General features: G+C 43.5%; 1 protein-coding gene across 3 annotated transcripts in view; it reads left to right on the top strand.

The window, feature by feature from the left end:
• Nucleotides 1–15,865, top strand: part of PCNT (pericentrin) — a 176,577-nt gene that overhangs the window by 119,426 nt on the left and 41,286 nt on the right. For all 3 annotated transcript variants that reach the window (XM_034786560.1, XM_034786559.1, XM_034786561.1), the window contains one exon: nt 15,100–15,816. In XM_034786560.1, coding sequence (XP_034642451.1) covers nt 15,100–15,816 — 717 coding nt within the window. The remainder of the gene's footprint in view (nt 1–15,099; nt 15,817–15,865) is intronic.

Raw genomic sequence — 15,865 nt, 5'->3', positions numbered from 1 at the left:
TCATAAGTAGACTGACTTGCATTAACAAAATGTCTGTTGCACTTCTTTCCCTACACAGAGTTTTTTTCCTATTTTTTAATCTCTGATAACCCTTTTCTTCTCTTGTTTGTTCAATCCCAATGATTCTGGAGGACTTGCTAAGAAATGAAAGTTTTAAAATGTCATTTTTAATTGCACCCACATCCATGTTCCTCCTTTTACAAAAAACAAGCAACTTCTTGTGCCTTTTTTGTTGTTTTAAGAGAGACTTGTATTTAAGATAGTTTTCTACTTCCACTTGATCCCGCCATAAAGTTTCATTTCACAATTTGTAACTGCTTCCAAAGTTCCTTAACAAGCATGCTGTGTACTGTAGACACATACTGCATGATCATTTAGGATTATGAGTAGAAAGCACTGTCAGATGTTGGCTGAGAATCAAGTAATTGGAAAGTTTCCAATAGAATACATATTACACAGGTCAACTGAACTGCTTTTTGTTTCTGTTCTCTTTTTTCTGAGTTAAATTTAAAATAATCAGTAATTTTTTTTATACCAAGTTATGAATCAGTCCATGTACAATGATTATTTGTCTGAATAGATGGAGAAAAATTCAGCCAGGCTGTCACTTGCTACCTCTGCCTGGAAACTTGTTGAAGAGCTTGTTGAACAAAACAAAACAAAACCAACCAACTAACCAAAACTGTTTTCATAGCCTCATCACATAGAATAATAGAATATCCGGGTTGGAAGGGACCTCAGGAGGTCATCTAGTCCAACCCCCTGCTCAAAGCAGGACTAATTCCCAACTAAATCATCCCAGCCAGGGCTTTGTCAAGCCGGGCCTTAAAAACCTCTAAGGAAGGAGACTCCACCACCTTCCTAGGTAACCCATTCCAGTGCTTCACCACCCTCCTAGTGAAAAAGTTTTTCCTAATATCCAACCTAAACCTCCCCCACTGCAACTTGAGACTACTACTCCTTGTTCTGTCATCTGGTACCACTGAGAACAGTCTAGATCCATCCTCTTTGGAACCCCCTTTCAGATAATTGAAAGCAGCTATCAAATCCCCCCTCATTCTTCTCTTCTGCAGACTAAACAATCCCAGTTCCCTCAGCCTCTCCTTGTAAGTTATGTGCTCCAGCCCCCTAATCATTTTTGTTGCCCTCCGCTGGACTCTTTCCAATTTTTCCACATCCTTCTTGTAGTGTGGGGCCCAAAACTGGACACAATACTCCAGATAAGGCCTCACCAATGTCGAATAGAGAGGAATGGTCACATCCCTTGATCTGCTGGCAGTGCCCCTACTTATACAGCTCACAATGCCGTTAGCCTTCTTGGCAACAAGGGCACACTGTCGATTCATATCCAGCTTCTCGTCCACTGTAACCCCTAGGTCCTTTTCTGCAGAACTACTTCCTAGCCATTCGGTCCCTACTCTGTAACAGTGAATGGGATTCTTCTGTCCTAAGTGCTGGACTCTGCGCTTGTCCCTGTTGAACCTCATCAGGTTTCTTTTGGCTCAATCCTCTAATTTGTCTAGGTCCCTCTGTATCCTATCCCTACCCTCCAGCGTATCTACCAGTCCTCCCAGCTTAGTGTCATCTGCAAACTTGCTGAGAGTGCAGTCTACGCCATCCTCCAGATCATTAATGAAGATATTGAAAAAAAACGGCCCCAGGACCAACCCTTGGGGCACTCCGCTTGAAACCGGCTGCCAACTAGACATGGAGCCATTGATCACTACCTATTGAGCCCGACGATCTAGCCAGCTTTCTATCCACTGTGACAGGGTCAGGCTAGATGGCTACAGGAGAGTGATAGAAGGCAGATATATTAGCCCCAGATTAAGTAGGTCTCTTTTCCCTGGGTAAGGTAACAGGGAAGGTTCCAGAACAATCAGGAACTTTCTGGAAATAATTAAGGCAGACAGGCTGATTAGAACACCTGCAGCCAATCAAGAAGCTGCTAGAATCAATTAAGGCAGGCTAATCAGGGCACCTGGGTTTAAAAAGGAGCTCACTTCAGCTTGTGGTGTGGGTGTAAGGAGCTGGGAGTGAGAGGGTGTGCTGCTGGAGGACTGAGGAGTATAAGGATTAACAGACAGCAAGAAGAAGGTCCTGTGGTGAGGATAAAGAAGGTGTTGGGAGGAGGCCATGGGGAAGTAGCCCAGGGAGTTGTAGCTGTCATGCAGCTGTTCCAGGAGGCACTCTAGACAGCTGCAGTCCACAGGGCCCTGGGCTGGAACCCGGAGTAGAGGGTGGGCCCGGGTTCCCCCCAAGCCTCCCAATTGACCTGGACTGTGGGTTCTACCAGAGGGGAAGGTCTCTGGGCTGTCCCCCAACCCACATGGTGAATCTCTGAGGCAAGAAAATCCGCCAGTAAGCGCAGGACCCACCAAGATAGAGAAGGAACTTTGTCACACCACCTTACAGTGCATTCATCCAGTCCATACTTCTTTAACTTGCCGGCAAGAATACTGTGGGAGATTGTATCAAAAGGTTTGCTAAAGTCCAGGAATAACACATCCACTGCTTTCCCCTCATCCACAGACCCAGTTATCTCCTCATAGAAGGCAATTAGGGTAGTCAGGCATAACTTCCCCTTGGTAAATCCATGCTGACTGTTCCTGATCACTTTCCTCTCCTCAAAGTGCTTCAGAATTGATTCCTTGAGGACCTGCTCCCTGATTTTTTCCAGGGACTGAGGTGAGGCTGACTGGCCTGTAGTTCCCCGGATCCTCGTCCTTCCCTTCTTTAAAGATGGGCACTACATTAGCCTTTTTCCAGTCATTCAGGACCTCCCCGGATCGCCATGAGTTTTCAAAGATAATGGCCAATGGCTCTGCAATCACATCCGCCAACTCCTTTAGCAGCCTCGGATGCAGTGCATCTGGCCCCATGGACTTGTGCTCATCCAGTTTTTCTAAATAGTCCTGAACCACCTTTTTCTCCACAGAGGGCTGGTCACCTCCTCCCCATACTGTGCTGCCCAGTGCAGCAGTCTGGGAGCTGACCTTGTTTGTGAAGACGGAGGCAAAAAAAGCATTGAATACTTTAGCTTCTTCCACATCCTCTGTCACTAGGTTGCCTCCCTCATTCAGTAAGGGGCCTACACTTTCCTTGACTTTCTTCTTGTTGCTAACATACCTGAAGAAACCCTTCTTATTACTCTTAACATCTCTTGCTATCTGCAACTCCAAGTGTGATTTGGCCTTCCTGATGCATGCCTGAGCAATATTTTTATAGTCCTCCTTGGTCATTTGTCCAATCTTCCACTTCTTGTAAGCTTCTTTTTCTGTTTAAGATCAGCAAGGATTTCATTGTTAAGTCCAGCTGGTCGCCTGCCATATTTACTAAGTCCTCCTAATTATAAGCTAATTATAAGTGAGTGAGGATTTTGAGATAGACCTCTTGAATGGGCTCCAGGTCCTAAGGAAAGCTAACTGCAAGAGACCACACCAATGCCACAGCAGAACTTCCGTGCTCCCAGAACACACTAAGAAAGTTAAATCTAAAGGGCTAAACAGGGAAGGAAAAAGCACACAAAATCTAGGAGATATCCTCTGACTCCTCTGCCTCATCTGATTTCTCCCCCTATGCTAAGCAGGTGCTACGCCAAGTTTACAGGCTCCCTCCTTTTTGGAGAAAAGCTGAATAAGGTTCTGGCTGACAATGCAGCAAAATCCAAACAGTCAGTCTGTCTCCTCCCCGGTAAGATCCCTGAGGAGAGAATATTAGACTGTTTTTTGACAGAGATGCTCCTCATCCTCACAGAGGTACTAGCAAAGGGATAACAGATTTCCCAAGGGACAACAGTGGAATTGTGGTCTGTGGTGAAAGTTCAGAGTGACCTCAGCCCCACAAAATGCGCTTTGACAAAGATTGCATAGGCCTCTGCCCACACCTGAAGCTACGGGACAGGAGTTTCCATTTCCTAAGGAAATAGTCAGCCACGGATACTCCTTCGAGCTGCAGGCTCCACCTCATCTGTTCTTCACCCAGCTCCAATGACTACATAAAACACAACCTGATCCACAATGAAACTTCTGGATATGGGAGTGATAGAGAGCGTTTGTGACGGGGTCCCCGGGGTGCAACCTGAACTGTGGGGCTGCTGAGCCCTCCAAACCCACCAGCCTGGGTTGTCCCTCACACTATGATGCTCATGTCAAGCTACAAAGCTCTGGCAGGCCCTGCGCTCACACAGTCATCCACAGGCAGGGACACACCCAGCTGAGTTACAGGAATGATCTCCCAGCCACTCAGGAACCAACAATAGAGGCTCCAGCCACTTCCCCCCAAGCTTTTCAGCCTTGCACCCCAGAGATGTACTGTCTTACACTGCTCATGGTTCCCTTGGACAGTGTAAACTCATTAATAAGTTGGCCAGTCCCTCAGTGTGGAATGGACATACACTACTCCTTGTAACCTGAGCTGAGATTTCACAAGCACTTCAACCCAAAACCACAATGTTTTTAGGTAAAATATAAAACAAATTTATCAACTACAGAAAGAGAGATTTTAAGTGATTATAAGTAGAGGCAGAGAGATCAAAGTTGGGCTGGCTAGCTCAGCTGGTTAGAGCGTGGTGCTAATAATGCCAAGGTTGTGGATTTAAGCCCCATACTGGCCACTTGACAGTCCTAGGAAAGTGGTGTGTCTTCCTTTAATTATATTCCATGATTCTATGCTATGATTCAAATCAGAAAAGAATGCCACCTTGGCTAAATAGCAGAGTCAGGGAGGCCAGTACAGGGGAAAAGACAACCTTCAAAATTTGAAGTCAAATCTTAGTGAGGCTACTAGGAAGGTGCACATACTGGCAGTTAAGTGTACTAAGACAGGCCAAGAAAGAATTTGCAAAGGATGCAAAAACAAAACAAAAAAATAATTTTTTGGGCGGGGAGGGATAGCTCAGTGGTTTGCGCATTGACCTGCTAAACCCAGCATTGTGAGTTCAATCCTTGAGGGGGCCCTTTAGGGATCTGGGGGGAAAAAAAAATCTGTCTGGGGATTGGCCCTGCTTTGAGCAGGGGATTGGACTAGCTGACCTCCTGAGGTCCCTTCCAATCCTGATATTCTATGATTCTACCTAAACAAAAATAAATTTGCAGTCTAATTCTAACTTAAACAGACTAAGCAAGATTTGAATGAAGCAGTGTCTCACCCTAACAGATGGTACAAGCAGGTTACAGTTCCTCAGTACACAGACTGGACTACCTTCCAGCCTGGGACCACTCTTCCCCAGTTCAGAGTCTTCCAGATGTTGAGATTGCGGGAGAGGCCAAGTGATGATGTCACTGTTTCTCATTTTATACCTTCTTTCATCTGCTAGAAACATCCATGCTGTGACATGGGGCTCATTCACCTGCACATCTACCAATGTGATATATGCCATCATATGCCAGCAATGCCCCTCTGCCATGTACATTGGCCAAACCAGGCAGTCTCTTCGCAAAAGAATAAATGGACACAAATCTGACATCAGGAATCATAACATTCAAAAACCAGTAGGAGAACACTTCAACCTCTCTGGCCATTCAGTAACAGATTTAAAGGTGTCAATTTTGCAACAGAAAAGCTTCAAAAACAGACTCCAAAGAGAAACTGCTGAACTTGAATTGATATGCAAACTAGATACTATCAACTTAGGCTTAAATAGAGACTGGGACTGGCCGAGTCATTACACACATTGAATTTATTTCCCCCATATTAAGTATCCTCACAGCTTCTTGTCAAACTGTCTTAAATGGGCTATCTTGATTATCATGACAAAAGTTTTTTTTCTCCTGCTGACAACAGTTCATCTTAATTAATTAGCCTCTTAGAGTCGGTTGGGCAACTCCCACCTTTTCATGTTCTCTGTATGTATATATATCTCCTCACTATATGTTCCATTCTGTGCATCCGAAGAAGTGGGCTGTAGCCCACAAAAGCTTATGCTCAAATAAATTTGTTAGTCTCTAAGGTGCCACAAGTACTCCTGTTCTTTTTGCGGATACAGACTAACACAGCTGCTACTCTGAAAAAAGTTTCATATGGAGACCCTGGCCTCTAAGGTGTCATTTCTGTCCTGGGTGGGCTTCTTCACTTCAGTTGATCTAGCAGATGCATATCTCCATATCCCCATGAGACCATGCTACCACAGACTACAGAGGTTCACCCATGGCAGGAAACATTATGAGTACCAAACACTCTTGTTTGGCCTGTCTTTGACCTCCAGGGTTTTCACAAAGATGGTGGTGGGTAATAGTGAGATTCAGTTTGCCGAGAAATCATCTGTACCAGTTCCTGGACTACATTCTGATCAGAGGGCCATTGCAGTCAGCAACGCTTGGGTGGCATCTCAGATGTTGAATCTCCTCCAGGCAAACAGTTTAATCGTCAGTGCCAAGAAGAGTTCTCTGGTTCCATCCAGGAATTTATTTTTTTGCTCCAGGGCTGCAGAAGGCCTACCATAGCACTATGTCTCCAACTGGTAGGACTCCTGGTGTCTTGCATAGGTATCACTGCATAGGCTCAATCACACATCAAAAGTCTTCAAGCCTTCATATTAAAGTTGTGGGACCATTCCCTGGAACACAGGTGTTCAACTTCTTACAATGGTGGTCTACCCACAACAATGTCTGCAGAGGCATGCCCATCTGCTTTCCAGAACCTTTAGTCCTCCCAACCAATGCCAGCGCGGAGGGCTGGGGAGCTCACTTGATCCAAACAGCCCAGAGCCTCAGGAACAAGGAGGAAAAGGTCACAGCATAAACGTCCTAGAGCTGAGAGAAGTCAAACTAGCTCTGCAAAGGTTCCAGCCCACCCTAAGGGAGAAACACATCATGGTTCAATCAGACAATACAACTAGAGTCTAAGGGAGAGCAAGTAATCCTGCAATACAAGTGGAAGCAATGGAAATGAAGAGTTCAGTGGAACAGTTTCTCCTTTCCTTCGGAGCAATCCACATCAAAGGTGACCTGAACCAAAAGGCAAAGTGGCTCAACAGGTGCAAGGTCAGCAACTCTGAGTGGTGCCTGAATCAGGAGGTTTTTTGACCTCGTTCACACATTCAGCCACCTTTCAGCCGACCTGTTTGTAAATCATATGAACAAAAAGAGGCTGAAATACTTCATAAGTGAGGCAAACCCCATATCCATGGGGATAGATGCTTTATTGTACAGTTGGCTGCAGGGCATGCTTTATGAATTTCCACTCCTGGGGAAGGTGGTCCTGAAAATAAAACAAGAACAGGCAATGGTAATACTGATAACGCCTCATTGGCTGACAAGAACCAGGGTCTCTGACCAGATAGAGCTGACATTGGAGCCCCGCACTCCAGCTTCCATGGAGACCGGACATCCTCCTGCAAGGTCCTTTTCCTTCATCCAAACCCCAAATGGTGTCAGTTTCAACTAACAGCCTGGCTATTGAAAGGGAGGTACTAGAAGGTCTCAGTCTGTCTTGCATAGTCATTAAGACATTGCTATCTAGGAGAGTATCTGCACTAAAACCATAATTCGCTATCGGCACCAGTTGTTGAATCTGGATCAACATGTTTCTGTAGCACATACATAGCCTAACTTCATAACTTCACATACAATGATACACATACAATCCAACGAGATATTACTGTCTAGCAGATCAAGACTTTTAGAATGACACCTCACAAGGCATACTTTGTACAAAACAGATCCTAATTATATGACAGTGGTGAATATGGGGGTGCCAGGGTGTGTCAACATCTACACTGCAAAAAAGCCCAAAAACCAAAAAAAAGTCCCACAGCAACAAGTTTTAGAGCCTGGATCAACTATGGGTTGGGTTTGTAGTACGGGACTAAAAATAGCGGTGTAGACATTCCCACTTGAGTTGGAGTCCGGGTTCTGAGACCCTCCTGCCTTGTTGGCTTTTAGAGCCCAAATTCCAGCCCGAGTAGGAATTTCTACATTGCTATTTTTAGCCCCATAGCATACACAGTGAGCCTGAGTCAATTGGCCTGGGCTCCGAGACTCACGGCCGAAATATTTTGTTGTTGTTGTTGTTGTGCAGATGTACCCTGGGTAAAATGCTATTCACAGGGTCCTCTGGCTCCCTGGCAGACAATCCACAGGTAGCCAGATTCATTTGAACAGTCCAATTAATCAGACTGTTGGTCAGGCCACTGTTCCCAAAATGGGAACTAGTTTTGAGGGGTCTAACAAGCTATCCCTCTGAGCCTCTGATTGCAGTGTCAACCTTTTGTTTATCCATTGAGACCTGTTTCTTAGTACTTGTCATGTCTGCAAGGCAAGTATCAGAGCTGGGCAGCATTATCGATGCAAGAGCTTTAGTGCATGTTCCGCAAGGACAAGACAGTGCTGCGGACACCAAAATCCTTTCTTCCCAAGGTAAATTCCTACTTCCACACTTCCCAAGAGGTTGTGCTTCCTTCATCCAAAACCCCAACATCCAACCGTCAGTGGCCTTAGAGCATGAAAAATCAGGAAATGACCAGCTCTGTAGGGAACTTCAAATTGAACACTCCCGATGTGAGACTGCACACCCAATCAGGATGGTCTTCAAATGTTTGCTTTGGGACGGTCTAGATTTGCTGGGTGTCTGGGCAACAAAATGGCAGATGAAAATTCAATGTTGATAAATGCAAAGCAATGCACATTGGAAAACATAATTCCAACTCTACTTACCACTTAGAGATCTTGGAGTCATCGTGGATAGTTCTCTGAAACGTCCACTGAATGTGTAGCAGCAATCAAAATAGCCAACACAATGTTAGGAACTATTAGGAAAGGGATAGATAATAGAAAATAGCATAATGTCACTATATAAACCCATGGTACGCCAACACCTAGAATATCGTGTGCAGTTCTGGTCACCCCACCTCAACAAGGATATATTAGAATTGGAAAAAGTAGAGAGAAACAAAAAAATTATTAGGGGTATGGAGCAATTTTCATACAAGGAGAAATTAATAAGACTGGGACTGTTCAGCTTAGAAAAGAGACGATTAAGGGGGGTATGATAAGAGGTCTGTAAAGTCATGAAGGATGTAGAGAAAGTGAATAGGGAAGTGTTATTTATCCCTTCACATAGTACAAGAATCAGGGGTCACCCAATGAAATTAAGAGGCAGCAGATTTAAAACAACTATGGAACTCATTGACAGGGGATGAGAGAATAGGGCATAGATCACTCGATAAATTACCCTATTCCGTTCATTCTCTCTGAAGTATCCGGCACTGATCACTGTTGGAAGACAAAAAGAACAGGAGGACTTGTGGCACCTTAGAGACTAGCTCATTTATTAGAGCATAAGCTTTCGTGGACTACAGCCCACTTCTTCGGATGCATATAGAATGGAACATATATTGAGGAGATATATATACACACACATACAGAGAGCATGAACAGGTGGGAGTTGTCTTACCAACTCTGAAAGGCCAATTAAGTAAGAGAAAAAAAACTTTTGAAGTGATAATCAAGATAGCCCAGTACAGAGAGGTTGATAAGAAGTGTGAGAATACTTACAAGGGGAGATAGATTCAATGTTTGTAATGGCTCAGCCATTCCCAGTCCTTATTCAATCCTTTGTTGATTGTGTCTAGTTTGCATATCAATTCCAGCTCAGCAGTCTCTCGTTGGAGTCTGTTTTTGAAGTTTTTCTGTTGTAATATAGCCACCCGCAGGTCTGTCATTGAATGACCAGACAGGTTAAAGTGTTCTCCCACTGGTTTTTGAGTATTATGATTCCTGATGTCAGATTTGTGTCCATTAATTCTTTTGCGTAGAGACTGTCCGGTTTGGCCAATGTATATGGCAGAGGGGCATTGCTGGCACATGATGGCATATATCATATTGGTAGATGTGCAGGTGAATGAGCCCCTGATGGTATGGCTGATGTGATTAGGTCCTATGATGATGTCACTTGAATAGACATGTGGACAGAGTTGGCATCGGGCTTTGTTACAAGGATAGGTTCCTGGGTCAGTGTTTTTGTTCAGTGATGTGTGGTTGCTGGTGAGTATTTGCTTTAGGTTGGGGGGTTGTCTGTAAGCGAGGACAGGTCGGTCTCCCAAGATCTTTGAGAGTAAAGGATCATCTTTCAGGATAGGTTGTAGATCTCTGATGATGCTCTGGAGAGGTTTTAGTTGGGGGCTGAAGGTGACAGCTAGTGGTGTTCTGTTATTTTCTTTGTTGGCCCTGTCTTGTAGGAGGTGACTTCTGGGTACTCGTCTGGCTCTGTCAATCTGTTTTTTCACTTCAGCAGGTGGGTATTGTAGTTTTAAGAATGCTTGATAGAGATCTTGTAGGTGCTTGTCTCTATCTGAGGGATTAGAGCAAATGCGGTTATATCTTAGAGCTTGGCTGTAAACAATGGACCGTGTGGTGTGTCCTGGATGGAAGCTGGAGGCATATAGGTAAGTGTAGCGGTCAGTAAGTTTCCGGTATAGGGTGGTATTTATGTGACCATCGCTTATTAGCACAGTAGTGTCCAGGAAATGGACCTCTTGTGTGGATTGATCTAGGCTGAGGTTGATGGTGGGATGGAAATTATTGAAATCATGGTGAAATTCCTCAAGGGCTTCTTTTCCATGGGTCCAGATGATGAAGATGTCATCAATGTAGCGCAAGTAGAGTAGGGGCGTTAGGGGACGAGAGCTAAGGAAGCGTTGTTCTAAGTCAGCCATAAAAATTTTGGCATATTGTGGGGCCATACGGGTACCCATAGCAGTGCCGCTGACTTGAAGGTATATATTGTCCCCAAATGTGAAATAGGTGTGGGTGAGGACAAAGTCACAGAGTTCAGCCACCAGGTTAGCTGTGACATTATCGGAGATACTGTTCCTGATAGCTTGTAGTCCATCTTTGTGTGGAATATTGGTGTAGAGGGCTTCTACGTCCATAGTGGCCAGGATGGTGTTTTCTGGAAGATCACCGATGGATTGTAGTTTCCTCAGGAAGTCAGTGGTGTCTCGAAGATAGCTGGGAGTGCTGGTAGCGTAGGGTCTGAGGAGAGAGTCTACATAACCAGACAAGCCTGATATTAGGGTGCCAATGCCTGAGATGATGGGGCGTCCAGGATATCCAGGTTTATGGATCTTGGGTAGCAAATAGAAGACAGGATACTAGGCTAGATGAACCATTGGTCTGACTCAATATGGTCATTCTTATGTTCTTATGCTGAGGGGTGGACAAATAGATCAAATGTTCTGAAGCATACTGCTCAATCCCCCTTCACCATCAGTTACGAAAATGTCAGATGTATCCAACAGTGGACGGGGAGCCCATTTAGCTCAGATTACAACCTGAGGTCACTGGGCTTTTCAAGAAAAGAGCTTGCACATCTGTCTGTGTGAATATAGAGTCATTCCTTTGGCTATCAGAAGATGATTCCTCCCTCATATAAAGGGGAAAGTTGTTCAGGTGGAGATGGACAATACAACCACTACATATTATGTGAACCAACAAAGGAGACTGCATTTTTTTCCACTGATATGTGGTCAGATTATGGGACTGGGGCATTCTTCCCGAGATCTACATTTAGCAGGAGAGAGCAATAGGCTACCAGCATAACAGGGACAGTCCTCAGATTCACAAGTGGTCCATAAAGGATCAAGTAGCCCAAGATATCTTCTTGTGTTGGGTCAGTCAGTGTAGACCTGTCTGCTACAAGGTTCAACAAAAAGTGTCCTTTCTCCTGTTCAAGAGCAGTCAGTCCATCTTGGATGCCTTCTTTCTACACTTGGGATAGGGCCTTCTGTATATGCTTCCCCCTTTGCATTAATTGAAGAAGCAGTGAAGATGATTTGTCAGGACATGGCAGAAATGATATTGATTGCCCCAGCTTGGCCAAGAGAGTGGTGGCATACAAACCTGCTTCACCTATCAGACAGGCTTTACATGAGTCTTCCTCTGTCTGCAGATCTGTCACAGCAACAAGACAACATGCTTCATCCAGAACCACAGTGTATTCACCTTGAGAGACTGAGCTATCAGACTTTGATTAGTCTCGTTCCTTGTTGGTACAGAATGTATTGCTTAATATTACAAAACTGTCTCCTTTTAAAGGTGTTACTATTTAAAAAGGGCTGGATTTGTTGCTTGGATGCAGGGACAATCTGATTCTCCAATTTCAGCTTCCACACCTGTATTTTGGAATATTTAATATATTTAAAATCTGAAGGGCCATCTAATTCTTCTTTAAAAGTTCCCTTAGCAGCTATTTCAGCTTCCTGTGTTTTAGTAAATGGTACAGTACATTGCTGTTTGTACATGATTCTGTTAAAAGGTTTATAAAGGTTTACATCTAATCTCCTTTAAGGGATCCAGTCCCATCTTGGAATCTAAATCTGGTTTTAGGTGTGCCTGAGGTTGCCCTTTCAGCCCCTGGCAAAATGTTTACTTTATTTATCGACTAAAGTGGTCTTCGTTATTGCTATGACGTCAGACAGAAGGGTGAGAGAATTGCACACCCTGAGGGCTAACTTGCCATTTCTGATTTTACATAAAGATAAGGTGGCTCTTAGACCTAATCGATAGTTTTTACCAAAAATAGTTTGAGTTTCCTATCAATCAGAGAACTAATTTACCAGGTTTTTTCCCAGAAACCTCATGCTAATAAATGGGAGTCTGCAGGTATTTCTAATTAAAAACCCAGGGTGGGCCCATGTCAGCTCACTCAGGCTTACAGAGCTCGGGCTGCGGGGCTGTTTATTAGCAGTGTAGACTTCTGGGCTCTAGGACCCTGCGAGGTGGGGAGGTCCAGGGTCCAAGAGCTCAGGCTGCAGCCTGAGCCCCGAAGTCTACATTGTCATTAAATAACCCTGCAGCCTGAGCCAGCTGGCAGGGCCAGCCGCAGGTGTCTATTGCGGTGTAGACAGAGCCGATGTTACATACTTTAGATGCTAGAAGCATTCTTGCATATTATTGAGATAGAACTAATAATTTTAGGAAGTCATTTAGATTGTTTGTTTCTTATACTAAGAATCATGTGGGTCATAGTGTTCCTGCTCAGACTATTTGCAGATGGGTTAAACAGAGCATAGGTCAGTGTTACAAATTAGCAGAAATTCCTGTGCTTTCTGTGGTACAGTCTCATTCTTCTAGAGCAGTCGCAGCATCTTTTGCTTATATTAAACATCTTCCTATTCGGGAAATTTGCAAGGCTGCTACCTGGAAGATAGTGTACACATTCGCTAAACATTATGCGCTGAATGTCGCTTCTAGACTGGATACCAAATCTGGCAGAGTGGTGGTGATTTAATTAGGATTCTGTTCCACCTCCCGGGTTTTCAGCACTGCTTGTCAAACTACCTATAAGTGGGCATATGCAGAGCCACTCAAAGAAAAAATGGAGGTTATTTTCTTGTAACTAGGATTCTTCAAGATGACTCTGCATATTCACACTTCCCACCCACCTTCCCCTCTTTCTCAGAGTGCTATTATGGTCTCTCTGGGTTAGCGGTGGAAGGAACTGAGAAAGTAGAGGACACAGTGTCCCCTTATATAATCTCACCCATGGAACATTCAAAAATACTGAGAAGAGGGATAGGAGGGGCCATGCATGTGCTCCAACAGGCACTGCTTGGAAAAGGTTCTACTGCTAGGCGTCACCAGGCGGCGCAGTCTTCATAGGTGGGAATATGTAGAGCCACTCGAAGAACTCTGGTTATAAGAACCTTCATGTTTTAAAAACAAAGTATTCACATGTAAATAACAGTTCACCACTTCTCCTTTTTTGTCCCAGTAAGTGACTGAAAGAATTGTCAAAGCTAGAACAGAGGCATTCTGCTCCCATTTGTTTCAGGTTGACATTAGAGCATCTAGTCTATAATGGTACTGTCTTGGTGTAGCCAGACACAACTTGTTGAGCTATAAAAGTCAGCACTTGTCTGTAATTAGTTCCTCCTACTTCCTCCCCAATTTAACAGGAGTTGTTGCTTGTTAATTGCTGCTGCAGAATTTTCTTCCTTTTCTCTTAGAAATAATTGTCTTCTATATTTGTATAAATAAGTGATCGCTTCTGGTAGGCCTGAGCCAAATTAGAAAAACCCAGGAAGCACCTCTCAAAAACAATACTCACCTGTTTTTCCTCAGTAAGTCACCTTATATATAGATTTCAGAGTAGCAGCCGTGTTAGTCTGTATCCGCAAAAAGAAGAACAGGAGTACTTGTGGCACCTTAGAGACTAACAAATTTATTAGAGCATAAGCTTTCGTGGACTACAGCCCACGAAAGCTTATGCTCTAATAAATTTGTTAGTCTCTAAGGTGCCACAAGTACTCCTGTTCTTCTTTTTGCTTATATATAGAACTCATATGTTTTTAATTCCATCTTGTCTGAGTTTCCTTTTGGATCTGTCTCTTTATTTACATTGTTTCGGGGAGGTTTCTTTTTCTGCCATGGGGATAGATGTGGTAATTTGTGCACAAGTATTAGCCAATGAATGTTTGAAACCCTCCAAATTAGAAAAGAAGAGGCCATATTGGCCAAGACAAAAGAAGAACAAAACTACCCTGACCTTAACTTCCTCACTTTTCTGCAGGAAGGGTTATGAGAGATGCATTGACTAAGAGGTTGACTTACAAGAAAGGATTCAAGTATATTTACTATTTTCAGAGTGCTAGCTTTCTTAACGACCAGAAGCTGTAAAGTCCAAGGACTCACCTCCCCTAGTAGCAGAACCTCATGTGGGGTGGTTTTTTTGGTTTGTTTGTTTGGTTTTTTTTTACGTCTTCCGCAATGAAGATGAACCCAGCCTATTTCTACTGTAGATGTCATTTAGGCAATCTGATTGGCCAATGTAGAAATTGTCACCCATTACAATATTTTTAAATGTCTATGTTTTCATTTTATAACTGTTTAGTATGAAAAGGAAAAAGTGTGTTTCTGGAATTAATCAGCAGGTGTGATGCTCCTCAATCTAGCCTGAATTCCTAGCACATCATTAAGCATTGGAAAATGTCCTTTGTCTAGATTTTAATTGTTTAATAGTAAATTATTCTAATTGCTTCTTAATTTGTTTTCAATGCAATAAATAAATGCAATGTAGAAACATTACATTAGAAAGTCTGCGTGGCCTGCAAATAAGCATTTGTGTTATAATGTTAATATGTGTACCTCTCTTGAATAGGAATTGCAGGCTGCTTTGGAATTGCAATGTATTCAGAATAATCAAATGTCAGTGGCCTTAGAGCATGAAAAATCAGCAAATGATAATCTCCGTAAGGAACTTCAAATTGAACACTCTCGATGTGAGGCTTTACTGTCCCAAGAACGAAACAAACTGACAGAGCTACAGAGAAATTTGGAGGTTGAGAAGAATCACTCCTTAGAGCTTTTGAATGCCTTGAACCATGAACGTGTTTTGACGGAACAACTGAGTATGAGAGTAAATGAAGATTCTTCTTGTAAGCATAAAGAATCATTGCTGGAGCAAACCTTTGTGCAAGAACTGCAGGCTCAGTTGGACGAAGAGAGATCCCGTGCTATGGAGCTAGCTGCTATCATTGAGAAGACACACCAGCAAGCCATTCAATCTAAGAGGCAGCTAGAAGCTGAGGTACAAATGTGTTGTGAAGAAACACAAAAGGAAAGAGAAGTCAGTACCAAGTTACGAGCTACACTGGAGTCTCTTCAGAGTCAAAAACAGGAGGTAATCCGCTCCTTGGAGATACAGAGGGAAAGAGAGGCAAAACTGAAAGCTGATTGGGAACAATTGCAGACACTTTTCAGGACAATGAAAGAACAGGAGAAAAGCAAGAAAGAAGAAAGGGAAAAAGAGAGACGACAAGAGCAAAGGGCAGAATTTGAGAAACGGAAGGAATGGCAGAAAGACAAAGAGAGACTGGTGAGATTTTCAACTTCAAATTTGCCATTATATTGAAATAGCCAGATAA

The sequence above is a fragment of the Trachemys scripta genome, chromosome 11 (genome assembly GCF_013100865.1).
Source record: "Trachemys scripta elegans isolate TJP31775 chromosome 11, CAS_Tse_1.0, whole genome shotgun sequence".
In the NCBI taxonomy this organism is placed as follows: domain Eukaryota; kingdom Metazoa; phylum Chordata; order Testudines; family Emydidae; genus Trachemys; species Trachemys scripta.
The sequence above is the reverse complement of the archived record's forward strand: the minus strand, read 5'-3'. Positions and strand labels throughout refer to the sequence as shown.